Source organism: Aptenodytes patagonicus, chromosome 3 (assembly GCF_965638725.1).
Source record: "Aptenodytes patagonicus chromosome 3, bAptPat1.pri.cur, whole genome shotgun sequence".
NCBI classification, from domain to species: Eukaryota; Metazoa; Chordata; class Aves; order Sphenisciformes; family Spheniscidae; genus Aptenodytes; species Aptenodytes patagonicus.
The window spans coordinates 28,035,719-28,062,115 of NC_134951.1; the positions used below are offsets into that span (position 1 = coordinate 28,035,719).

At 40.8% G+C, this 26,397-nt stretch overlaps 1 protein-coding gene and 1 long non-coding RNA gene across 4 annotated transcripts; one reads left to right on the plus strand and one right to left on the minus strand.

Annotated features, from left to right (window-relative positions):
- Positions 1–439: 439 nt before the first annotated feature.
- On the minus strand, positions 440–2,279 carry LOC143157843 (uncharacterized). 2 transcript variants are annotated; one of them, XR_012994858.1, is made up of 3 exons: positions 2,246–2,279; positions 1,379–1,493; positions 440–623 (listed from the first exon to the last, which is right to left on the minus strand). It is a non-coding gene; the product is annotated as an uncharacterized LOC143157843 (long non-coding RNA). The 2 variants fall into 2 exon arrangements; XR_012994859.1 differs by lacking the exon at positions 2,246–2,279 and adding an exon at positions 1,680–1,783.
- Positions 2,280–2,397: 118 nt separating this feature from the next.
- Positions 2,398–26,152, plus strand: FBXO9 (F-box protein 9). 2 transcript variants are annotated; one of them, XM_076332931.1, is made up of 13 exons: positions 2,398–2,472; positions 6,582–6,659; positions 7,645–7,803; positions 8,245–8,302; positions 12,496–12,595; positions 15,834–15,964; positions 19,281–19,395; positions 20,079–20,197; positions 20,492–20,582; positions 21,567–21,662; positions 22,436–22,529; positions 23,291–23,445; positions 24,752–26,152. In XM_076332931.1, exons 1-13 carry the CDS (start codon positions 2,470–2,472, stop codon positions 24,858–24,860), a joined length of 1,308 nt encoding a protein of 435 aa, XP_076189046.1. In that variant the 5' UTR covers positions 2,398–2,469; the 3' UTR covers positions 24,861–26,152. The 2 variants fall into 2 exon arrangements, with proteins under 2 accessions (XP_076189046.1, XP_076189047.1); XM_076332932.1 differs by having other exon boundaries at positions 2,420–2,472; positions 6,586–6,659.
- Positions 26,153–26,397: the final 245 nt, after the last annotated feature.

Sequence of the window (26,397 nt, forward strand, 5' to 3'; positions counted from 1 at the left end):
GCCGGCGCGGCCTCAGCCGCGAGGAGGGGTTTAGGGGGCCCCCCAAAAGCGGGCGGCTGTCGGGGGAAGAGGCAAGAGGCGGTGGAGCGGCTCGGTGTGACCCCCCGGCGGCGCGGCACCACCGCCGCCAGAGAAGGGATTATGGCTGAGCTGGCTTTTACCGTAATGAAAAAAAATAATAAAAATCCCCCGATGACTGGCCTCTCTCACGTCCCCAAGAGGAGTTTAAATAACAAAACAGGAAGGCAGAAATACCAAATGGTGAACAAAGGGCAAGAGTATCATCATTTTAAGCACTGCTGGAGGGCCTGAGCCTTCCTCACCTGAGCACTAGAAGCTCTCCCTGGCTCTGGCAGGGTCAGGGTAAGACATGGGAGGGACGGGGGGACAGAAAAACGGAAATGGGGAACAAAAAAATTGGCCTCAAGCAATTGATCATCAGATCTGACTGTAATAATGATTCAGTAAGTCTTAGCTTCTTTTTGCACTTCTTCATTTAGGTTTTAAGAGTAAAGCATTGAGTTATTTCCCGGGGTTTGCAAGACAGGGTGAGCTGGCGTTGTGATTCAGGAGCATGGCGCACACAGCTCCTCCCCTTGGGGAGGATTTTACACCAGTGAATCCTGCAGTGAAATACACTTATTCGACACGACATTCGTTAAAAAAGCTCTGGATGCCCAGCCCCCACCCCCCTCTAAATAGAGGCTAGTCTTTACATTTCTTAGACTGAAAAAAGAATAATAATAAAAAGAGTTAAATTCCCTCCAACGGACATGCATGACTCCCTGTGAAGCCAGCAGTGAAGGAGCAGCACGCACTTACTCAAAAGAGATTTCTGCTTTAAGCCGTCCCTATTACATCTCACGTGCATAAACACGTATTAGGACCCAGCCCAGTGACAGCCGTAGTACCCTGTTTTTCTGTTGCTAGAGGCAGGGCTTCTTCATTCCCAAAAGAGGTGGCACACCCAGGCAGGAGAAAAGCCCGGCAGCTTTGACTCCAACCCCAAACGAGAAGCGGCATTGAAGATAACCGGTTGTATTCATGATCACCCCATCTGAAAACCTCAGCTGCGCTGCCGTCATCTCAACTATTCACGCAGGGTCCGCCAGCGTGCCGGTACCCAGAGGCTTCCCCAGCCCTCCCACCCCAATCACCCTGCAGCCCCCCACCACCTCCAACTGCCCAGCCAGGGATTGGCACCCGGTCTGGGAGGCGGCCCCCTCGCCTCTCACACTCTCCTCTCCGCAGAGTGGCTCTACAGTCACCTGGATCAGAAACCTGCTGCTGGCACCCGGCTCCCACACCCCTCGCATCCCCTCTGGCTGCAGCCACCTTCCCTGCTGCCTGCTCCTGCTGCCCAAGCGTGAGCTCTCACCTGCCCGGCTCCAGAACACACGCACGCCTCCTTTTGCTCCTGAAGACATTCAGGGCTGTAGGTATGGGTAAGGGTTCAGAGGTCATACGTAAAGACCCATACACGTGGTTTTCTTCTGGAACAAAAAAAGATTGTAATACAGATTAAAAAAAATGGGTTTAGTCCTGTTTCAGAAAACCTGATGAGGTGTACCGACAGCACGTTGTAACTCTGTTCATGGAACTGTATGGGCAAAGGGCAGGGGGCCTTGAGATTCACATGACCTCAGCAACGTTATTATCTATATAGCCGCAGTACTAACCGCTCCTTTGTTACCCGGTATTTAATTTATCGGTAACGAGGGCCCCGGTTTGACCGCAGCCACAGTGGAAATGGCGGCTCCCACACTGAGCCCTGCTCCTGCCGACACCCGGCTGAGGGGCCGCGCCGAGGGGGCGGCGGGCCGCCCCGGAGGCCCCGGACATCGCCGCCTTCCCTCAGCTCCCGCACCGGAGCGGCGGCGGCAGCGTGCTGGGCCGGGCCTCAAGCGCAGCGGCGGCGAAGGCCGGGCGGAGCAGCGACCCCGCGCGGTGCCCCGGGGCGTTGGCGCCGTCTGCCGGGATCGCCGCCCGGGGGGAGGGGACTACACTTCCCAGCAGCCTCTGCTCCGCCGCCGGGCGGGATTGGCCTGGGAAAGCGCCGCTTCCCAGACGGCGCGGCCGCAGCTCACGGGAGTGTAGCCCGGGGACTACGTTTCCCAGCAGGCAGCGCGCCGCAATGCCGCAGGCGAGAGAGCCGCTGCGGGGCTGCGGTGCGCGCTGGGACGGGTAGTCCGCGCGGCCGGCGCCCGCGCCTCAGAGCGGCCCGTGCGTCAGGCGGCGCTCTGACCTTGCGGGTTTGTCTGGTCGTGTGTCTCCGCTGCTCCCGGCCCGCCTGCCCCTCACTCGCCGGGAAGATGGCTGCCGTACGCAGGGCCCGCAGTTACTCCCGCTGCGTGGTGCGCTTCTCCGACCGAGAACTCTGCTAATTTCCCCCCGCGGGGAGGACGCACGGACCGAGCAGGGGGGGCAGAGACCCCCGGGACGGGACAACGCCGCCCGAGCGTTGGCAGCATGGTGAGCAGGCCCGGGCCGGCCGTGCCCTGCTCCCCGCTACAGTGCGGCCTCAGGCGGGGCGGGGTGCGGGTGGGGGCGAGGCACCGGGCGCCCCGCGGGGAGGCGGTGGCGGGGGGGGGCCCGGCTGCCATGGCAGGTGCGGGCGGAGGGCGGCGCGGCCCCGCCCCCCCCGCCCGGGGCGGGGGGGCCGGGGGGGCGGTGGCAGCGGCAAGGGTGCGTGCCCGGGGGGCGGGAGGAGCGGCCCCCCGAGCCGTACTGCTGCCAAACGGCCCTGCCCTGTCCGCCTGCCCGCGGCCGCCGGGCAGCGGGTGATGCCTGTGGGAAGCGTGCCGCGATCCTGGCCGTGATCCCACCCCGCGTAACTGCGCCGCAAGGAGACGCGGCCGCTTTCCGCAGAGGATTTTGGGCTGCTAAGCGGGGCTGCTTGATTCAGGACCGGTCTAGCTATCCGTAGAAACACCTGAACAAATAACTGTGTCATTACAGATGAGCGTGTCCTACCTTTGTCTTTTTTCCCTCAGAAAACAGATGGCATAAAGTCACTCGGTAGTTTAAACGACTCCGCGGGCTAGGCACTCTACTTATTTGAGTTTGTGATTTAATATATCAGGACTATTGTTTGGTTCAGTATTGCTTTTCTGACTGCACCTCAATATGGATTCAAGTATCCATGATGAGAACTTGATCATTCAATGTTAAACCATTTATATCATTCAGGAGCTCTTAAAACACCTTACCACCGTGATTAAAACTCTTATTTTTGAACACAGTGTAGCTTCTACCACATTGACAGAATAATTGAGCGACTTCCTCATTTTCTTACAAAACCAAGAAGAACGTTAGCTGTTGGTCACTGTTTCGCTATGTTGTGCTTGCTTCTCCCGAAGTTCTGTACAGTTCACATGTAGCCCTGTTCAACTGGTGACAGTCAGCTTTGAACTGTTTCTGATCTTGGCTTTATTTTGCTGAAACAAAGATCTGAACTATTAAAGGAATTGACATTACAGATGGTTTAGTAAGTGATTGTTATGCTCTGACGAAATCAGCGTGCAATTATTGATTGCAAAACAATTAAAACTAAGCTGAGCAAATAAACTAGTTCTGCATTTAGCAAATGATTTTAAAGCTTTGCAAACAAATCGGAATCAAATCTACTCAGCTGACTTCTGTTTACAGGTCGCAGTCTAATTCAGGTGTTTACTTTTGACATGTTGACCTTTTGGTGGCTTGACTGGCTACCACTTTTCTCATGGAAAATTATTTGAGCTGATCAGTACACACTAAGGGTGTCTCACTTTCAAGCAGGATAAAGTCGCTGTTCCGTATGACAGCTGAGTTGTAGCAGGAGGAAGGCCAACAGCTTAAAGATGAACAGGCTAGATTTATCCACTAAGTAGCGGCTACAGTACAATGTTCTGTGAACTTCAGAAACTATAACTACAGTTTAAGTATTGTCAGAATCGGGGCATGGAGCCAATTTTTACAAGTTACAACCTGCTTTAGGTGTGGTCTCATCAGCTGTCTGCTAGTGAAGATATCCTTGTTTCAGCAATACCTGTGTTTACTCATTTGTTCTAGCAAAACCATAGGGTTTCAGCAGATCAAATGAATAGTGGAAAGGTTGTTAATAGAGATCAGTTTTCCAGTCCAGTTAGCCATGCAGTAGCAATGTGAATGAATTGCTTTACTGGTAAATTTAGAGGGATGGTCACTTATACTGTCACTGCTGCCAGAAGACAAACCTTTGATGCGAGAGACTTCAGATCACACATGCACTCAGTATAGAGGAGGTAATGACGAAAGTCAAAACTGTGGTTATAATCAACTTCATGATGTTTTTTGACAGCTTTTAGGCTGTGGACTTGGTTCTCATAGTATGGTGTATTTTTTTCTGGATTGAGAGCACATTTAAGTTTTAAAGAGCATTGAATGACATTTTGGAAGCAGTTGGTCCAGAACCACGACTGACGGTGACCGAGAGATGAAGGAGAAATAGGGCAGTTGGACAGAGACGAGGGGAGGAAAATCAAGACTCTTGAACAGATTACTGAAACAAAAAGTTTTTGAGCATGAGATAAACTTCAGCCAGCTTCACAACCTTCTAAATAATTTTAACTCTTACTCTTAAATTAGTTTATTTACAGACTTCGTGAGTTAAAGGTTTTAATGGGCGTGCCTTTATGCACAAGAAGATAGTGTGTTAATTTAGTTCAGAAATTCCTAGTTTCTGCATTTTGCAGATAAAACCGGGCTTATTCTGCCCAGACTGAGAGCTGACTGGACATAATTCAGCTGCAAACCAGAAGCCTTGCACTCTGCACAGGCAGAGGTAGGCCTTATTTGTGTCAGCCCAGTGCCATAATAATGCTCTTACAGACATCCATTGCAGTGCTAGTTTGTTCCTAGGCTATCTCTGTTTGGCCAGCGTAGACGTAATCCCTGGGTGCTAAAATAACGTGATAGGACTGCTGTAACTCGTAGGACGTTAACTGCCTGCAATCAGATTCTGGAATCAAAACCCATGACATTTCTAAGTTATTTACTCCTTGCTCAGATTTAATGCTGCTAGTGCTTTGGAGCGTTCTGGCTTTCCTGTTTTCTCCATTGAGAAATTAAAAATGTACAGCTTTAAAATCAGAGTGTAGAAACAGATGCAATATCTGTTTACTTTAACCAACCAACACTGTTTGCGTTATCAATTGTAAAAGATAAATTGACTGAGACATCAGTGAAAACACGTTTACAGATGACAAGCCAGTAAGTTTGTGGTCGTTTGGGGAACCGGAGACAAGTGCTACAGCTGAACGCCAGGGAGGTGCTTGTCACCAAGACAAAGAGATTAAACATTGCCTTCCCATCAGGTTTGCCAGTATTCTGTAGTTTGATCATGAACTTCCAGATGCTGTAAAAATTTTATAAATTTTCTGAATACAAGAATGCTTTGATTTCTGCACTTTGATTGTGCAGGAGGTAGAGATTTCTTTACAAGAACTTGGCAGAATCTCACTGACAGAATGTCACTTGAAGTCTTTGAGCACTATCTACAATAGGAAGGAGTGGGAAATGAAACTTCTGTAAGTAGTTGTGGTAATCTTAATGCCAGGTTTACCTTCTTATAATCGCACTTTGCATTATGTACTTACAGAACTGTGGATGTGAATTTCAGCACAGAATGGTAGAAAAACTAGGATGCTTCAGCTGCAGAAAGAACTTTAAACAAGTGTCTTAGTCTTTGTTGAGGTTGTTTTTTTTTTTCCTTGCTGGCATCCTGCTGCAGTTGTCATTGCAGTGGCTTGTCACTAATGCTCAGAATTAGTTTTTCTTTCTTTTAGTGTAGATTCCATAAATCTCAGTATATTTCACGATGAGAATTTATTTGCTTCTTTTAAAGTTTTGCTCTTAAACTAGCTGTCTAACTCCTATGTAGAGCCCTGTTAAATTTAGTTAAAGGTCTTATTTAAGGTCTTGTTTATTTAACCTGTCTCACAGCAGTACTGTAAATAAAACCAGCTGTCAAGCTCTCATGCTAGCTTTTTATTTTCTTTTACAATACATTTCTTGTTTAGTTTCACATGTAGTTTTTGAGATGGCCTGTATTGTCCCATAATTTTCATAAAGTATTGTTACTCAAAGCTCTAGTCTTTTTGTGCTTTTGTAAATATTAAACAAATCAGAACTGCTGGCTATCTCTACAATGAGAAGATAGTGATAAAATTTTATTTTCTTGTGTAAAGCACACTACTATTTAATACTGAAGCTTTGGTTCTATGCTTTGATTTAGACACTGAGTGTATTTATTCAGGTATTGTGGCAGTGTACTGATGCATGTAAGCCTTCAAGTGATACATAACTAATCTGTGTTGGATTGATGTGACTGAAATGCAAAACCCAACTTCATTGGGTTAATAGGGAAGTGCAAACAATACCAGTAATTTCAAGATTAATTTTTATCATCAATTAAGATGGATATGTGGGGTAGGTAGGTAGGATGGGGAAAAGGGGAGTATGCTTAAATTTTTTTTAATGTGTGTCCATGACAGTTGTGCGTTGTGAATGTGCTGTAGGGACTTACGCAGACTCTATAATCACAGCTGACTGCTCTCTACTAGGCAGAAGCTGAAGAAGATTGTCACTCTGATTTGGTAAGAACCGATGACAATGAAAGATCCAGTGAAGCAAATCTTCAGGTATGTCTCTCATGCTAGGGATTTTTTACAAACTTCATACTGCTGTGATTTAAACTGCATTACTTATGCTTATTTAGTTACCACACATTTGTTGATCTGACAAATGCTTAATCTGTCTGCCCCTCCAAAAGTGAAAGATAAATTTTGCATTGTGTTCCAAGTGTCAAATTCAGTCTTCAGTTATCTGTGTAGAAAGTTTGTGGCAGATTTGGAATTTCTTTGAAGAATTGTAGAAATCAGACAGCAGTTTCTGTATGGATCAAATTCCAGTTTAAGTTGTCACTCTCTTCTGGAGCAGAAAGTTCATAAAAACAGTCTAATAGTAAAGTGTGTTCTCTTACGATACTAGAGTTCTCTGTAGTTGCTCCCCAGAAGTCGTGGTGATTGCAAGAGACATGTAAAGTGTAACTTCAAAGATGCTGAAAAAAATGCATGGCAAGAATTATAAGTTGTTTTGTTTCACAGAGCATAGTCCTTTCTTTTTAAAAGAGAAAGGCGTGTAAGGTCTTATTTGTATATTATATAAATGACAGCCTTGATTGTCATAAAGCTTAGTATGCCTGTGTACAAAAAATTAGGTTTTCTAAATTTTAATTTCAAGAGCTAATTGGCTTCTTGCTTAAGGTAACTCTGCATAAACAAGAACAAACATCATGTCTAGAAAGAACTCTTTTCTATGGAGTCTTAGGTCACAACCATAGTACTAACAACGACTTCTTGAAACATCAGTTTTTCTTCTGACATGAACAGTCCAGAGAAAAGCACTTATGAATGAGATTGAGCAAGTACTCGTGCACTTTTTTTTTAAATTTACTATAAAACAGTTGCTAACTCTCTCTGTCTAAACTCACTGAAACCATTTAAGACTTGGAAGTGTAAAGCATAATTTTGAAATTCTTTTTTGTGTTTGTACTTTATAATTTCTCCTCAGAAGATGTACTCTCTGAATATGTGATACTAAATCAGAATTAATGGGATTTTTTAGGCAGAGCTCCAGATGTTCAGAGCTCAGTGGATGTTTGAGCTTGCCCCAGGTATGAGTTCAAGTGGGTTGGAACCTCTGCCATGCAGAGCATCTTCAAGAGGACCTGGAGTAAAGTCTGTAGATGCCAGAGGGAAACAGGAGATAGCAAAAGAGGAAAAGGTAAAAAAAATACATGTATAATTTTGGGATTTTTTTGGTGTGTGTTAGTATTGCAGTATAACTATCCTAACAGCTAATGCTGAATTAAATCTAGAGAAACAACAGAGGTGATTAACCTGTTGTCTCCATACTAATGTCTTTCCATAATCCTACACTGATTTTTCTAGTTTTTATGCTTGGCTTTGTGTCGCCTTCCCAGTCTGCTTTCTGAAAGACTGTAGGTAAGGGGTGAGCAGCAGGAATGTGGATAGTTTGTTGATTGGGAATTTCAGATATGGCTTGTAGCACATGAATATGTCTTCTCGCTCTGTTTATGGAATTATTTTATTCATCCTCTTCATAGGGTACAGTAGGTAAGATGAAAAATAATTCTAAGTCAAGTGACAATGCACTTGTATTTGTTGAGAAATTAAGAAGTGTTCTGTGTAATTTATTGTGCAGGCAAAAGAACTTTTCCTGAAGGCAGTGGAAGAAGAACAAAATGGGGCTCTTTACGAAGGTAATATGGAAGTCTACAATGAACACCCTTATTGCAGAGGAATCTTAACACTCTCTGATTTATGTGCAAGACTGCATGACGCCAGTGAACTTAAACTGCAGGCTAATAGCAATTTGAGAGCTCAGTTATTTGGATAAGCAAACAAAAGGAGGATCCGGGGAACTACAGGCCTGTCAGCCTGACCTCGGTGCTGGGGAAGGTTACGGAGCGGTTCATCTTGAGGGCACTCACAAGGCATGAGCGGGACAACCAGGGGATCAGGCCCAGCCAGCACGAGTTCATGAGAGGCAGGTCCTGCTTGACCAACCTGATCTCCTTCTATGACCAGGTGACCCGCCTAGTGGATGAGGGAAAGGCTGTGGATGTGGTCTACCTGGACTTCAGTAAGGCCTTTGACACTTATTTCCCACAGCATTCTCCTAGAGAAGCTGGCGGCTCACGGCTTAGACAGGTGTACTCTGCGCTGGGTCAAAAACTGGCTGGACGGCCGGGCCCAGAGCGTTGTGGTGAATGGAGTTCAATCCAGTTGGCGGCCAGTCACGAGCGGTGTTCCCCAGAGCTCAGTACTGGGGCCGGTTTTGTTCAATATCTTTATCAATGATCTGGATGAGGGGATCGAGTGCACCCTCAGTAAGTTTGCAGACGACACCAAGTTGGGTGGGAGTGTTGATCTGCTCAAGGGTAGGAAGGCTCTGCAGAGGGACCTGGACAGGCTGGATCGATGGGCCGAGGCCAACTGTATGAGATTCAACGAGGCCAAGTCCTGCACTTTGGCCACAACAACCCCATGCAGCGCTACCGGCTTGGGGAAGAGTGGCTGGAAAGCTGCCTGTCGGAAAAGGACCTGGGGGTGCTGGTTGACAGCCGGCTGAACATGAGCCGGCAGTGTGCCCAGGTGGCCAAGAAGGCCAATGGCATCCTGGCCTGTATCAGAAAGAGTGTGGCCAGCAGGAGTAGGGAAGTGATTGTGCCCCTGTACTCGGCCCTGGTGAGGCCGCACCTCGAATACTGTGTTCAGTTTTGGGCCCCTCACTACAAGAAGGACATTGAGGTGTTAGAGTGTGTCCAGAGAAGGGCAACAAGGCTGGTGAAGGGTCTGGAGAGCAAGTCTTATGAGGAGCGGCTGAGGGAACTGGGGTTGTTTAGCCTGGAGAAGAGGAGGCTGAGGGGAGACCTCATCGCTCTCTACAACTACCTGAAAGGAGGTTGTAGCGAGGTGGGTGTTGGTCTCTTCTCCCAAGTAAATAGCGATAGGACAAGAGGAAATGGCCTCAAGTTGTGCCAGGGGAGGTTTAGATTGGACGTGAGGAAAAACTTCTTTACTGAAAGAGTGGTTAATCATTGGAAGAGGCTGCCCAGGGAAGTGGTTGAGTCCCCATCCCTGGAGGTATTTGAAAGACATGTAGATGCGGCACTTAGGGACATGGTTTAGTGGGCATGGTGGTGTTGGGTTGACGGTTGGACTCGATGATCTTAGAGGTCTTTTCCAACCTTAATGATTCTATGATTCTATAACTTGCTGTAAAAGGAACCATCATATCACAGTTTCAAGGTTGAGGTGAAGCTAAAGGGAGATCAAGGAAAGTATTTCTAGCTTTCAGACAAAAAGACAGTATTTTGAAATCTAGCAATTTAATGAAGCACTGGATTGCTTCTCATAGAGCATGCTGCTTTATGACTTCTGTAACATGAAATAAGCATAGTAGTTAATCAAGGCAATATACTGTATTTCCTGTGCTCACAGTTTTTTTCATTCCACTTTGAACAGAACTACTTAACCCATGGGATATTTTGTTGGTTGGTTGGTTTTTGTTTTTGTTTTTTTATTTTACACAGCATGCCAAGATAGCTCCTTTAAGAATTCCTGAAGTGAATGTTTAAATCTGGTAGTCTTATTTTATGAGGTTTGCCATAAATATTTAAGATGCTTAGCTTGCTTGCACTCTTGCTATCAGCACTAGTAAAAATGGAAATTCAAAGTTTTCTTCCTCATATTTAGTTTTCAGAATATATAGAGTAAGAAGCCCGTCCTAACTTCAGGTCCTATAGGTCAGTAGTGGAGATACCAGTTTTCTATTTCTTTCATGAAAAAAAAAGGAACACACAACATATGTGCCATCCTGCTCATCCAGTAGTTTTGGCCACTAAAGTGCAGGTGCAAAATACGTCAAGACATGCAAAACTGAGAGTACTCTGGAAGTTCCTGAACTCGGCCACCTGTTGAATACAAAATTTCCTCTCCACCATGGGAGTCTTCCTTCCCTTGCAAGGGATTTCTGGTTGTTGTTCCAGATCTCAAATGAACTGAGAGAAGTATGAGTCCCCAGTAGGTAATAAAATTAGTTGGTTCAGTTTCGAATTTATTATGTGTTTTTACGGGACAAAATTACTTTGGGCTAAGGTATTTTGTGTGTTGGGTGTAGAATTAAATGCACGGTAAAAAAAAGATGTCAGAACTAAATCTGATATGTAATCTACCATTTAGGAAATCATGCAGTAGATTGTGAAGGTTCTTTCATACCAACAGTTTCCAAGTAAATAAAAAAAAAAATGCGAGGAAAGCAGTCTGTTTAAGCATTGTGTATATAAAATGAAAGCTATAGCTTCATCTGCTTGAGTGCGCTCCTTGTATGTTAAACATAGCAGCAGAGAAATAGTAACATCTAACAGAGTTGCATTCACAAAGGTGTTTTAGGCATCTGGATTGGATGGATATGAATCCATTCTTTCTCAGTTGAATTTGATTTGAGACTTAAAGAAACAAAACTAAACTGTTTCTACACATATATCTATATGAGACCTTAGAGACAAGTCCTACAGTAGACACAGATATATTACTGAGCTCATGTTGGGACATCTGTTTTCAGACGACACTTTTACCTGCTGACCTGGCCCCGGTCACCAGAATCCAAGTGCCATTTCAGCCTGCTTCTGAAATCTGCTGATACCTTACACTTGAGAGACGGTTATGTGCAGCAGCTTGTTCATATTTAGGCACAGTACAGGCCTTGCTGCAAGATTAAATGCTAAAGTTGAGACTGATCTCTGTTTAGCTGGCTGCTGGTATTCCTCATCCTCGTCATCCAAAGGATACTACTTGTCAGTCACCGGCCCTGACATGAACTCAAGGAAATAGGTCACGATGTTTTATTTTGGGTTTTGTTTTTAAGGGTCCAAACTGAGGGAGAGTTGCCCTCTGATCTTGGTATCGCCATGTGGGAATACAAAGAGACATATGAATACATATATGATCTTAATACCTGTATTATAACAGACTGAATGTACATACAATGAATCCACTTAAATTAAGAAAGATCCACAGAGTTAACTCAGAAGAAGGACATTTTGCAGCTTAAATAACAGTTCGTTCCCACAGGGAACTGGGCCTATTTCTCTACTCAGTGTTTGTATCATCTTTGGAATGTTAAAGGCAGAAGTACTTTGTCTGCGTGCTAGAAGAAACTGGATCTGTCAGGTTTTCCTTCATGCCATGTAGTCTTGTGCTTGCTGCATAGCCTTTTGAAAAGGCTGCTTTTCTCCAGTCCGGTTCCTCACCCTCAGTGTTTTGGGTAGCTTGCTTCTGTGCCTTCTGTAGTTCCCAGGGTTCTGCCACAGTAAAATTTACTTGTTTTGTGTCTGTTGTTGAAGTTTTAAAATTACAACAATATTTTGTTGATCTTTCTCACCCTTATAATGTTGTGTATGTCTGAATGACTATCTGTACTATACCAGGGATTTAAGGTACCTGCATCATTTTTCAAATTCTCTTTTATGTTCCTGATGGTTACTTATGAATATAATGCCTAAAATCTTTATGGCTTGTTGAGAAAGCTTTGTAAGTGCTGGGCAACAAACGAAATCAGGACTTTGTAATGTTTTAATGTAAAATTTTGTACTTCATAATTGAATTCATAGGAGTTAAGGTAAATCTGTAAAAGCTGAAACACATCTGAGAGAGCTCTTTATTCTGAAAGAGTACATGAAGTTTTTAGTTTGAAAATAGGTGCTTAATGTGCCTCTCTTCTGTATTGAATTTAAACCTAATCAGTTTAGACTAAATAAGATTTACTAGGCAAAGACATTTTCCACCTTTTTAGTGCTTTTAGCTGAAGCCATCTCTCTGAAAAAAATCTTTGCTTTGATAAGCTAGTATAGGCATAAGACATGTTTAAACATTAAACCTTTATTTTCAGCCATCAAGTTCTATCGTCTAGCCATGCAGCTTGTACCTGACATAGAGTTTAAGATCACCTATACACGGTCCCCAGATGGTGATGGAGTTGGAAAGAGGTGGTAAGTATGAAAATTTACTAATTAAGTGCATAGGAATACTGAAACCTGAAATTTTCTTTCTAAAGCATATGAATGCTCTACTGTGATACACAGTTGTAAGTCTCTTAACATTTGGAAAGCTTGTCTACTTTCATTTGAATAGACTGCTTCATAGAAAGTTTACGGATTCATTAGTCCAAGAAGGACTTTTCTATACTGTAGTTCAAAGAAGGTAACAGGCTTGTTTGGAGCTAGTTAAATTCAAGTGGAAGGATTACAAATAGTTACGTTGTTACTTAAAAAAAGAAAAAAGCATCAGTCACTTTATTACTTTTGATTTCTGATTTTCAAATTTGAGTTACACATTTAGGATCATCTACAAAATTGTAGATGGCAAAAAGATCAATTAGTAAAAGCTTTGTACCATGGAATAAGCATCGTAATTAAGCAAGGGAATATACTACTGTTCTCGTGCTGACTAACACAGCCAAATGGGACCATTTCCAATAAGTAAAGCAGTACATTTAGAAGCTGATAGACTGTAGTCTGAGTAGTCTAGTCTTTCATCATTACAAGCATTAGAATACCCCTAGCCTCAATACAACAGATGTGTAGCGGCTTAAGGTTGGCCTAACTTGAGCCCAAGACTTAGGTTTGAGGACAGGATTCAGGTTAGGGCCGAAACTTCTTTTATAGCTCAGATAGCGTAGTGAACACAAGCTTATGAAACAGAGATTCCCAATTCACTGCTTACTGGTAGCAGCCATAGATGCTGCTGATAGTTACGAGAAATCAAGATTTTTTTAAAACTGAGAATAAAAGAGGAAAGTACAACCATGTCCGTGTGGTATTACGAGCTCAGTCTTGTTGCCCCAGGGCAGTACAGCTTCAGTGCAGTAGTTGACTCAACATAAAAAAGAGTAAGATGAGCTAAGTGCTTTATTTACATCTGTTACTTTAGTTTCTGAATGCATTGCTAGCATGAAATCTTTGCTGTGCATTTATGCACTAGGAAAAATACTGGATGATAAACTACAGTCATGTAAAAATCTTGATTTTCTTAGGATTATTTTCTTATTTTAGCATCATTTTCTCTACTCCCTTCATTAAGCCCCTCTGACACCAAGTTGGGTGGGAGAGTTGATCTGCTTGAGCACAGGAAACCTCTACAGAGGGATCTGGACAGGCTGGATCGATGGGCTGAGGCCAACTATGAGGTTCAACAAGGCCAAGTGCCGGGTCCTGCACTTGGGTCACAACAACCCCATGCAGCGCTACAGGCTTGGGGAAGAGTGGCTGGAAAGCTGCCTGGTGGAAAAGGACCTGGGGGTGCTGGTTGACAGCTGGCTGAATGTGAGCTGGCAGTGTGCCCAGGCGGCCAAGAAGGCCAATGGCATCCTGGCCTGTATCAGAACTAGTGTGGCCAGCAGGAGTAGGGAAGTGATGGTGCCCCTGTACTCGGCCCTGGTGAGGCCGCACCTTGAATACTGTGTTCAGTTTTGGGCCCCTCACTACAAGAAGGACATTGAGGTGCTGGAGTGTGTCCAGAGAAGGACAACGAAGTTGGTGAGGGGTCTAGAGCACAAGTCTTATGAGGAGCGGCTGAGGGAACTGGGGTTGTTTAGCCTGGAGAAAAGGAGGCTGAGGGGAGACCTTATCGCTCTCTACAACTACCTGAAAGGAGGTTGTAGCGAGGTGGGTGTCGATCTCTTCTCCCAGGAACTAGCGATAGGACAAGAGGAAATGGCCTCAAGTTGTGCCAGGGGAGGTTTAGATTGGATGTGAGGAAAAATGTCTTTACTGAAAGAGTGGTTAAACGTTGGACCAGGCTGCCCAGGGAAGTGGTTGAGTCCCCATCCCTGGAGGTATTTAAAAGACATGTAGATGAGGCGCTTAGGGACATGGTTTAGTGGTGGACTTGGCAGTGCTAGGTTAACGGTTGGACTTGATGATCTTAAGGGTCTTTTCCAACCTAAATGATTCTGTGATTCTGTGATTTTTTATTCAGTTTTGTAAACGTTGCTGCAGTGTCCCCAGCACTACATGACACTGAGGGAAAAACAGCCAGTACTCTTAATTGTTGTTTAAAAGCAGTATTTGTAGAAGTGTGTTTTTTCAAGAGATTCTAGTTGTAGTGTTTTTGTTTTCTGAATTACTGTTGTAGGTGTTTCATACAATCCTGGTGAGAAAAAACAAATTACACAATTATGTTTGAAAAAACAATTTACAGTGTGATCTGTAGGTACTGGGACTGGCCATAATATTCATCAAAATAAAGGAAGGTATGTTCAGTGCAACATCTTACTATAGTCTTAGTTATGACAGGCCCAAACATAATTGTCTTCTCTATAATACTTTAAAACCCATTGATAGGTCTACTAGTTGCTTGCTTATATTCTCAGCTCGTTCTACTAAGCTTGTTTAGATCTTAAGCTTCAAGATCTCTTAGCTAGCTTGTATACTACGTCAGGGGAAAGAAAGTGTTTTGTGATGAGATCAAGGAGAGTTGTGTAGTTTGTGGATACTTGGTGCAAACAAGCAGGCACCTATTAAAGGGTCATATTATGAGATAAACTTAAATGTAGATTTTTTTTTTTTAATGTGGTAATGTTCTTTCATCACTTAGTAATCCTTCAAGTTTACTGATGAGTAGCAAGCATATTGTTTCTGTTCTGCTACCTTATTCTTGCTCCTGAAATTTTTTATGTCTGCCTATTTACAGAATTGGTAAAAAGCAGTTTTCCTAAATAAAGGTTTTCCTTCATTATTTATGAATAAACCCACTGAGGATCACTCTTCAGTGAATAACGCAAGAATAAAAAAAAAATCCTTAATTGTTTTCAGTATCTTACATTGTGACAAGGATTACAAAATACAGCTTTCCATCAATGATAATTTATTTCCTGCATACGGCTTGTCTTAGACAAAGTAAAAGGTGAGATTTGTCTTTTCATGGGGTCAAGCAATTCTTCAGTGACTTCACTAAAAACAGTGAACAGTGAACTCTCAAATCCAAAAAGAAACTGGAATTGGAATTAAATGAAAAAAAAAGTTGTTACTGTCAGCTGGATTCCAGCAAAATCTAAATGAACTTGATATGCTGTAGTTGTTTTATCGTATGATGAAATGAGATTGCTTTAAAAACATACAGGAAACGACTATACTGACTGAGGGTAAGATAGTGTATTGGTGCCAAGATAAGGACATCTGTTGGTATGTTTTGTCCAATATCACAGTGTTGGCATTCCCCCTTTTCTAGTGTGGAGGATAACAAAGAGGATGACAAAATGGCTGATCTCCTGTCGGATTTCCAGCAGCAGTTAACTCTTCAGGAATCTTCAGTCAAACTTTGTCAGCCTGAGGTTGATGTCAGCCAGACCCATATCTCAGGTATGAGTTAATTTATAGAATTTATAGAGATGGTTCACTCTATTAAAACATTTGTGTCCTTCATTCTAAAGCCACCTTTAAAGAAATGGACACAGTATCTATTTACTTTTATAGTTAGATGCAAAGGAAAAAAGATCATCAACTAGCTAAACAGATCTTTTTCTCCTACATGATTTTATCTTTATCGCATAAGCTGTTCCACGTAGTACTACTACTAAGAATTTTTCAGGATCAGAGTCATACTTAAAGGTAGCAACTTCTATGAACAGACTTGCTGAAGTAAGTGTATTCCAGTTTTCCTTCCAGTTAACGTTTGAAAAAGTGAAATGTGGGGTTTTTTGTTTTGGTTTGCAAATATTTATTGCAGTTCTTAAGTGCGAATAAGAGACAATTGTTCTGTGAAGAATATGCATCTTTGCATTTCCTGTTTTTTTCTGATTGTGTATCAGATTTTTACAACAAATATGTTTTTAGGTTCAGCAAGACTATATAACAGAGCTAGAAAGGCTTTTGAAGGTTAATGATTTTCAGTGCTTCAGTTCTAGGACAGTCATCCTGAGACTTCCTTATGAGATCTAAATTGTAGAGAGTGTATATAAGCTATGAACTCTCTTATAATCAGACGCCTCTAAAGCGTGTGTGTTTTGCATCCAGAATTATCAGTTGCTCTTGGAAATCTTGGCCTGATCTCCTCTGTTCTGCTCATGGAAGGAAAATAAAATAAATGTAGCAAGCTGTTCAAGTCAAAACATAAAGAAAACAGGCTTTTTTTTTTTTTTTTAACAACTGTGGCATTGTACACTTGGGAAAGTATCTTTTTTTTTTGCCAGTAAAGTCAAGATGTTGTAGACATTACTATAAAATGATCTCAGGAGATGTCTCTTTTGAGCAGCAATCTTAGTATCTTTCTAGTTTTATTTTCTGCCTTCCTGCCAGTCCTGTGTTACAGTGTCTTGTTTACCGACTCTTTTATAGCGGAATGAAAACTGTTAAAATCATGATGATCATTCTACACTTCAGAAATTAGTAGGCTGGAAGGGATCCGCCTGGGTCATCACAGTAGTACAATAGTCGCAGACCTCGGCAGCCCAAGGAAAACTGCAACAATGTGAAGCAGCGGATTTGGCTGAATTGATTTCTTGTGTTCCATTTTACATTTTATTGACGTTCATAATCTTAGAATAGTGGTTAACCCTTAGTACAGGACAGGATCAGACCTCTGCTATGTAACAGACATACTGAATATGTTTACTTTCCCTCGCTAGTATATGAGCAATTTTTCATGGTAGTTTTTTTTTTTCTTTTACACAAGTAAAGCTTAGGACCAAGATAGCATTCTTCACCAGAAATACTGTAATATTTTTCCTACAGAGTGTGCCCAGTATCTGAAGCAAAGTGTCTTAACAATCCCTAGTTTACTAGAAACTTAGAAACATGGATGATAATGTAGATAATCAAAGGCTTTGGCTGACTGATGACTATCAGAATGGAAGATGTATACCTGTTAGCACTAGTAAGAGATTTTTAAGCCTTTGTATCTCGCATTCTCCAAGACACTAAGAGTTCACATACTGAAGAGCTCATAAGTTGCCAGAGACTGTTTTGTACCTTGTAGCAGTAATCTGCACAACTTTTGTTTATACTGGAACATTAATTCAATGGTTGCAAATACAGGCAATATAGCAAATTTATGACTTCTCAATAATTAAAACATAGAATTAAGTGAGATTCATGAAACGAGATGTGTGTTAAATGAATACAGAAACTGGTGCCCAGTGAGGTGTGTGTACTTTTTATCATGTTAGTATTCCGAAATGTGAAACTTAAGTTTCATCAGATTTTATAGGGAAAACAGTCTTGTTGGATTTGTGGGAGTGCATCGACACAGTTTTTTAAGAAGCATGTTTTTTCGCTAAAAATCAGAATTCTATTAAATTGCAGTCTCTACCATGGTATTTACAGCTAGTTACTGTTTAATGTACCTTTGTGCTGCTCAGCTATTTTCTCCATTTGATCTCAAAGCACTTATACTGAGTGAAATGATCAAGTCTTAAGTGTATGTGGTGTATGTGTACATACCACTGTATGTGGTATATACAGTTCAAGCCATAGGCTCTGTAAAGCAGCAGTAGTTGAAAATAAATGACTTGTAATTCCTGATGGTATAAGATTAGTAAATAAGATTATACCCAACAGAAACAACAGAGAAAACTTAGGGAGGCAGAAAGTTATTATAAAGAATTATATAGGGCTATTATTATATAGGCAGAAAGTTATTATAAAGAATTATACAGTGCTTTCTCGCTGAAATTTTAAAGCTAGGAAAATTATCATATGATCTTTTAGTGCTTTGATGAGGATTCTGTCATTATCTTGTATGACATTAGAAAACATCTTTCAACACAACAATGCTGTGTGATACCATTTTCAATCACTGGACCTGTACCACAAAATATAGAGAGATATCATATCAATTCATAGTGCATAGTTTATTCTTAGGACCTCCTATCCAATACTGAACCTGACCTGAGCTTATTTAGCTTGTCATGCAAAAGCAGTATGCTTTGAGGTAATGTTACACACTAGGTCAGTTTGAAGAATCATAGAATCGTAGAATCATTAAGGTTGGAAGAGACCTCTAAGATCATCGAGTCCAACCGTCGACCCAACACCACCACGCCCACTAAACCATGTCCCTAAGTGCCTCATCTACACGTCTTTTAAATACCTCCAGGGATGGGGACTCAACCACTTCCCTGGGCAGCCTCTTCCAATCTTTAACCACTCTTTCAGTAAAGACGTTTTTCCTCACATCCTCACATCCTAAACCTCCCCTGGCACAACTTGAGGCCATTTCCTCTCATCCTATCGCTAGTTCCTGGGAGAAGAGACCAACACCCACCTCGCTACAACCTCCTTTCAGGTAGTCTTAGAGCGCGATGAGGTCTCCCCTCAGCCTCCTCTTCTCCAGACTGCTTTGCAGGCACTGTGGATGTACAATGTATATGTGGAATTTTTGGTATAACACCTTACAGTTGCGGATATTTGTAGTCTAAAACTATGTTTTATCCTGTCATCTTACCATAATGCACTTTCAGCTCTTGATTTTTGTTCTTTCGTTACGTGACTTTTTTCTAATGTATAGTGACTTTTTTAATTAAAGATAATTTTTTTGTTCCCTGGCATCTGGCTACAATGGGAAAAAGTAGGATTTTTTATGGGAAGTCAGAACTTCAGTAATGGTCAAACCTGGAATTACAGATAACCTGTTGATTTACAGGTTACCATCTAACAAGGATTTCTTTTCTCTTTGCAGTGTTGCCTATGGAAGTACTAATGTACATTTTCCGATGGGTGGTTTCGAGTGACTTGGACCTAAGATCATTAGAGCAATTATCTCTTGTTTGTCGAGGATTTTACATTTGTGCCAGGTATTGTAGATAAGTTATGTAGAGTGAAGTTTTTCTCTGCTCTAAGGAAGAAAAAAGAGCTTTTTTACACTCAAGCATATGTAAACAGTATGTAGAGGTGGATAATAAATCCATAGAGCAAAATTGCCTGTGTTGGAAAGGTGGCTTTTTTTTTTTTTTTTTTTTTTTTTTTAGTTTTAGGCTTCTAAATCGTACATGTAGGACTATGTCCTGCTTTTTCTTCTCATGTTATGCTCCTCACAGTGCTAATCAGCTTTTGAATACACCACTAAATGGTATGTTAGGTAGATGACTTCGCTGTAATAAAAAATGTTGCTGAAAGTCTTACTTGCTCTACCTCGTTTGAAAGTCAGAGTTGCAAGGTCTCCAAAATAATGTCTGTTGTGTTGCCATCCTCATATGGCCACACAGAGAAGTGCCAGGCTGCTGCAATGTTGTTGTTCTGTACTTGGCTGAAAATGGCATTGTGTTCTTGAATTTCACTGGGAGGAGGAAGTGGCTTTCAAACGCTCCAAGATTAAGTAAATTAGTCGATGATTTTAAATTATGAGCTGTTGTTGTTCACTAAAGTTTCTTTCAGTTGCATCCAAACTAAATAATGGAGCATGTTACTTCGATATATAAAAGCTAAACAAGGTTTGCAGAAAAGTTTATGGGGTTTGCTTTTTTCTCATTTTTACTAGAGATCCTGAAATCTGGCATCAAGTCTGTTTGAAAATATGGGGCAGGAGCTGCAATAAACTTGTTCCATATGCTTCTTGGAGGGACATGTTTTTGGAAAGGCCTCGCACTCGATTTGATGGTAAGGTGTACTTTTGGAAACAGTTTTGGGTTTTTTACTGCATGTAACCGTGACAGAAGTGATCAGGTGGGTTTGATGTTTATGACATTGTTGTTAGACCTAATCTGAATTTGGGCTTTTGAATCTGTAGAATATCTGTAAAGAGAAGGGAAGAGTGCAAGGGATGAAAATAAAAACTTTCACGTATTTAAGTAACAAAAGTAAACTCAAAAGTTTTAGATTATTGGTTTTTTCATCTTAAATATTTTATGTACTTAGTTTTTGTTTGTATACTTATATCCTCCTTTCCTGTAGGTGTATATATCAGCAAGACAAAATACATACGTCAAGGAGAACAATCTCTTGATGGTTTCTATAGAGCGTGGCACCAAGTGGAATATTACAGGTAGAACTGTAGTACAATGAGTGAGTGAAATGTTTCTCTCTCTTAAGTTCTTTAAATCCAGCCCTTGATATCACAAACATTAATCATTCTGTAAAACTCAAGGGAACTACTACAGTGTGTAAAGCTATGTATATTTTTGGGGAATAGGTCTTGAGAAATAGAATTTATTATGGTAATTAGAGATGGGCTTAGAAACACGTTTCATCCTCAGTTACACCATTTCATGTGGATAAAACTTAAACAGTAACAACAGTAATACTCGTCCACAGATTTCTTTCCCTGAATCAGTTCTGCTTTGCATTTCTGATATAATAACTGTTTTCGGCAAAGGGAAAACAAGTGATTATGCGAGAATTGTCTCTTAACTTATTTGTAACCAATTGTAAATAATCAAGAGGCTGGGCTTCCTCAACTTGCTGTAAATACCTTGCCATTTGTTTCCTCAGACTGTTTTTCTGCTGTTCTTCATCTTGCTGTTCCCAGCATTTATTGTTCCATTCTGCGGTCCCTTCCAAGGCTGGAAACTGTTACTAGAAATCAATGAATCTCATGGCTATTTCTATAGTCTCACAAACATCAGCACAGTATCTGAGTACTGTAAAAATTGATCAGATCCCAGAACCTGAAAAAGTTCATATGTCATTGTCCATTCTGTACTGATACTGTAATTAAGATTTTGTTGCGTTTGTCTCAATCGATGCTAGGAATGGAGAAGCCTACTTGAGGTCAGTTTTGATTCCAGAGTAGCCTTCTTGCTTTGATTAAAGGTGACAAAACTCCTGAACTTCTGCCCTTTTTCATAACTCTTCATAACTTGATCTTCAAAATTCTCTTTTGATTTCTGATCTCTTTTTTCTGTGTTTTCAAATCCTATTACTTACTAAGTTCTGTATCCTTCTGGGAAACATCCTGTGATTTAAAAAAACCCACAACAGAAAAAGGATATGTTTTCTAGGTTTGTATTCTGTAATTATATTTTTGCAGGTATTTGAGATTCTTTCCAGATGGTCAAGTTATGATGCTAACAACTCCCGAAGATCCTCAATCTATAGTTCCTCGCTTACGGACTAAAAATACAAGGTTACTGAAATAAAATATTTGGCTCTACAGTTTTCATCTTGCTTTTACATGGCAATTTCTATTTACTTTCGTGTTGGATTCTATATCCTGGCTTAGCAAAGCGAGTAAAAATACAATTTTATTTATATTGTGTTATAGATGTTTATAGTTCTCTTCTGAGAACTACAAAAAATTTTGGTCTTTATGCGAAGATGTCTTTCATTTTAAGGTCCTGATATTGTAATTAGATTTCCTTTGCAGGTAATGTGATTTTTAAACTTTTAAAGGAAGTAGATGAAAGAATACATGCTATTAGCTTGGTGGTTTTAGAATCCTTTTAAAGATACTATTTTGTTACTGACTGCCTTCTCACACTTCCTTCACTGTTTGAAGGAAAGTGAAGATTTTAGTGGGATATGACTAAATTATTGCTTGATTTCTTTTTGATGCTTGCACAAACTTGTTAAAAACACAGAAAATCGTTTGCAACTTCAGAACAGGTTTGAGCTATTCACCAGAAGTCTGAAAGTATTTAGCAGTAGGCTAGGTAGAACTGACTAACTGATCTTTACTGTCCTATCTGGGAAAATTAAAAGCAACCTTCCAAAATGTTTTCATCATTTCATATCATTAATGAGCCTGGTACTTTACTAAATAGAAATAAAAAATAGTTTCCTTGATGATGATATGCAGCCAGTCTTCTTTTCATTGCTGATATTTGTATTATAAGTACATCACTCTTTTGAGACAGAGAATATTTTTATGTCCTTGACACTCTCCTCTTAACCTTCCAGAACGGACGCAATCTTGCTTGGCCATTATCGCCTTTCCCAGGAAACAGACAATCAAACCAAAGTATTTGCTGTAATAATGAAGAAAAAGGAAGAGGTAGGTAGCAAAATAGAATAGAGGAAAAATAGTTTAAGGAGGGGCTTTTTAGTAAGTTTTTTCTCAGACTGAATATTTTAAGTCACCTGAAGATTTGCAATACACCAGAGGATTAAAAAATGAATTTCATTTTTTAAATGGTTTAAAAATAAAATATAAATAAGCATGGTGATTTATCTTATTTTTTCCCCAAATCTGTAATAATCTTTTTATTAAGAGAGATAAATACCTGGTTCACATTTGAGCAAGGGTTCTCCCCCTTAGGCTTAATTGCCATTTGTGGTGCTATTAGGTAGTTTGATAACAAACATTGTTAACAAACAGGAGGGAAGGATGAAGAGGTCATTTTCTGAGATGAGTTTTGACTGTGTGCAGTTATGTTCCACAGCATTAAATAAAACTAAATAAGCAGTATTCATTAATTGAACTGTGAATGATTTGGTCAACTTATTTACATCACAAAATTTTCTGATTAGCAAAGTGTCTGATTAACAAAGAGAAACCTGTGACGTATTAGAAGTGTTACATTACTTTACAGTGAGTTTGCATAGTTTGGGTGGTGTTCTCCACGCTTTTCTTACTTTCTGTGGAAACTTCTTCCATAACTAACATCTAAATTGATGTATTTTCAAGGAATACCAGTGCTTGCTTTTAAGTGTGAAGAGTTTAACAATCTGTCCTCACAGTTACTTAGGCTTCAGGATAACTAGTTGCACAATGTGTTCTTTGTAGGTCGTGAAACTTCTTTTCTTTTTGTGCAGAAACCAATTGACTACCACAAATACAGGTATTTCCGCCGTGTTCCTGCACAAGAAACAGATCACAGTTTTCATGTAGGACTACAGTTGTGCTCCAGTGGGCGCCAGAGGTTCAACAAACTTGTTTGGATACATCATTCTTGTCACATAACTTACAAGTAAGTGCATGGGGAATAAGATCAAAGAAGGATACTTAACCATCGAAACACAGGTGACATTAATATGTCCAGTACTAAGTACAGAAGATGTAAAGACCGTGAGACTTAACGAGGCTTTAACAAAATGTCCTGAAAACAGTAACTGGTCCCAATTTGATATATCGTAATGAACTTTTACTTTAAGAAATCCCAAGATTTTAGTAACTTTTTGTAATGGTATGGGAAGTTTCCTAAGTAGTAGAACTGCAGTATTTTAGCCATTTAAAGGATTTATGCACAGTGTTTGAATGATTTCAGAACTGAATCAGGATGTGGAAAACATATAATCTTTAAGGTATATTTCTTTTCCTCTGTGGATCTGCAAGCTAGAAATGTCTGCACCCGTCATGTAAGAACTGTATAGCTTACAAACGATATAATCCAGCAGTGCAAAATATGGGCATGTGATCAGCTGTTCTGATCACTAACCAGGCAAGAGCCATGGCTGCTGTTCTTGCACCTGAGAGACTAAATTACTGGCAAGTTGGCTGTCCAGATGTTTGGTGTTGGCATTTAGGGTGGATTCAGGCCTTGTCTTCCAGTTGTCTTAATCTCTGTATTCAGTGTTTTTATAGGGACATAGCTCAGCTATTGAGCTGTAAGTATATAAAATCTAGGAAGTAAAGTACTGGTGGTTGGGAGTATAGGTAACTTCCATAAACAGAACAATTGCTTTTATAAAACTTAATATTTTCATACCTAATTTATGAAGAAGTGGCAATATCACAGGCATTCTTTTCAGCATGAAGTTTGTGTACTGCTCAGGTTCTGCTGTACCTCTCAGTATGGTGGTGTCCTTTTGAAACTAGAATAAAGATGAGTATAAAACACAGCTAGGAGGGCATATGCTTTTTGTCACTGATGTTCAGAAATACTTGGGTTTCTTCTTTTTAAAGTTTTGTGAACATACAAATTTTTGCTGTCACTCTGTATTCTGAATTCCGGGTTCTATGTGAAACAAATGAAAGGGGATTTTTTACTTCAGTATTAATATGGTGACTTGAGTGACATCCTGCGCTGTTTCAAGTGTTGGAGCTGATAATAAGAATGGAAGGGGAAAGTGGCTTCTTGGATATTAAAATAGAAGTGTATTCTACGTAGTGTGATTCAGCCAACATTCAAATGCTTTCAGAACGAGGCAGTACAAAAGACGCTTACATTCCCGCTGTAGTTTGGTGCACACACTGTACTGTGGAACATGATTGCATTATTGAGGGACTTAAACAGCAACTTGTGTCTAATTTAACTTTTACAATACTCTTTGCAGATCGACTGGTGAGACAGCTGTTACTACTTTCGACATTGACAAAATGTACACCCCTTTGTTCTTTGCACGAGTGAAGAGTTTTACTGCATTTTCAGAAAAGCCGCTCTAAGAAACAGTTTTTCCCTTCAGAACTCTTGCATGAATAAAAGGTTGTAGCTAATGAGCACTTAAGTTATAAATGTGTATATATTTGGAACATTTTAAAATTCTGGGGAATTTTTTGAAGGCAGTATGTTCTATTTGATTACGAATGGCTGGGGTTTGGTTTTGAGATCAAGCTTATGAATATTAAACACCTTTACTTTGTGACAAGAATTTGATAACACAGTTTTGTTGTTTGTTTTGTGGTTTGTTTGGGTTTTTAAACAGATTTTATAAATCAGTCTGCTTAAAATGTGAGTCTTCATCTGCCTGGACACTGGTTTGTCCAAAAGGAATTGTTATGGGAAAATCTCACTGTCCATGGGACAGTGGTCTCTGGTGAAGGCTTGAAATGTGAAGGGGAGAAAGTTGTCTTATATCTGTTAAACTGTGTGACTTAAAAGAACTTCAAATAAATGTTTTCTTTAAATTAAACTTATTTTGTTTGCCTTTAAGATCTGGCATTTTGTCACCATCAACCTTAAGAAAAAACAACCAAGGGCAAGCAAGCATGAAGTATAAAATTTAACCGCAGAGGTACATCCCCACACAATGCAGTGATGTCAGTTGGTCATAAATGTAATTTGATCTTGATAGAAGTTCAGTGGAGCCTGCCTTCTCAACAGGATGGGCATGAAGGGGAGAGGGATACGGTCAGGGAGTTGTTCTCTTGTACCGTAGGACGAGTTTGCAGGGTACGTGGCTCTGCTTGGGAAGTGTCACAGTGCAATGGTGAAATGCTGGTGTGTACTGCTTGTGCACTGGCTAGGTCTGAATGCACAGGTAAGCAGGGCTCACTTGGATGCGATTGTAATGTGTTATAACCCTTCATCTAACCTTGCTACAGATGCTGTGAACCCTTTGAGCATTTGTTGTACTAAGATAAATTTTGAGGCTGCTGTAGATGTTCAGGTGCTGTGTACTGCTAATCATGAAGTGTACCTTGAGGTTTGGTGCAGGTACTGTACGCTGCTTCTCCTGCATATATCGCTTGGGCGTGTACTGCAGACACTGTAATGCCGCTTATTATATATGTATCTTGGATTCTGAAAGAAATGAAGCTTTTTAGTGTAGTTTTTTAAAGCCATTTTGCATAATTTACCTTTGAACATCTCGTTTCAAAATACTGACCTGGACTTGAGGACTAAAATGTGAAAGCTGTGGAAAGAACTATACTTGTTCCATAATTTATAAAGTGTATCTTTGCAAGGAGCTACATGATTAAAAATACATCAATAAATCATGATTTTGAACATGCAATCCCTTGCAATTTCTTATTTTGCCAAGAAATCATTATTTTCTACAGTTAAAGATGATTAGTTAGGAGTCACCATGCATAAACTACATGCTAGGCAAGATTGACAGGTAGAATTAACCTCTTAATGACTTTTTATTATACTACTTACAGGTTATCTGAGAAAAGTAGAGAAGCTTTCAGGTACATGAGTTCTGAATAAGGATGCGTATATCTGAAACTTCGTGCTTTTTCTAGCTAGTCTAATAAG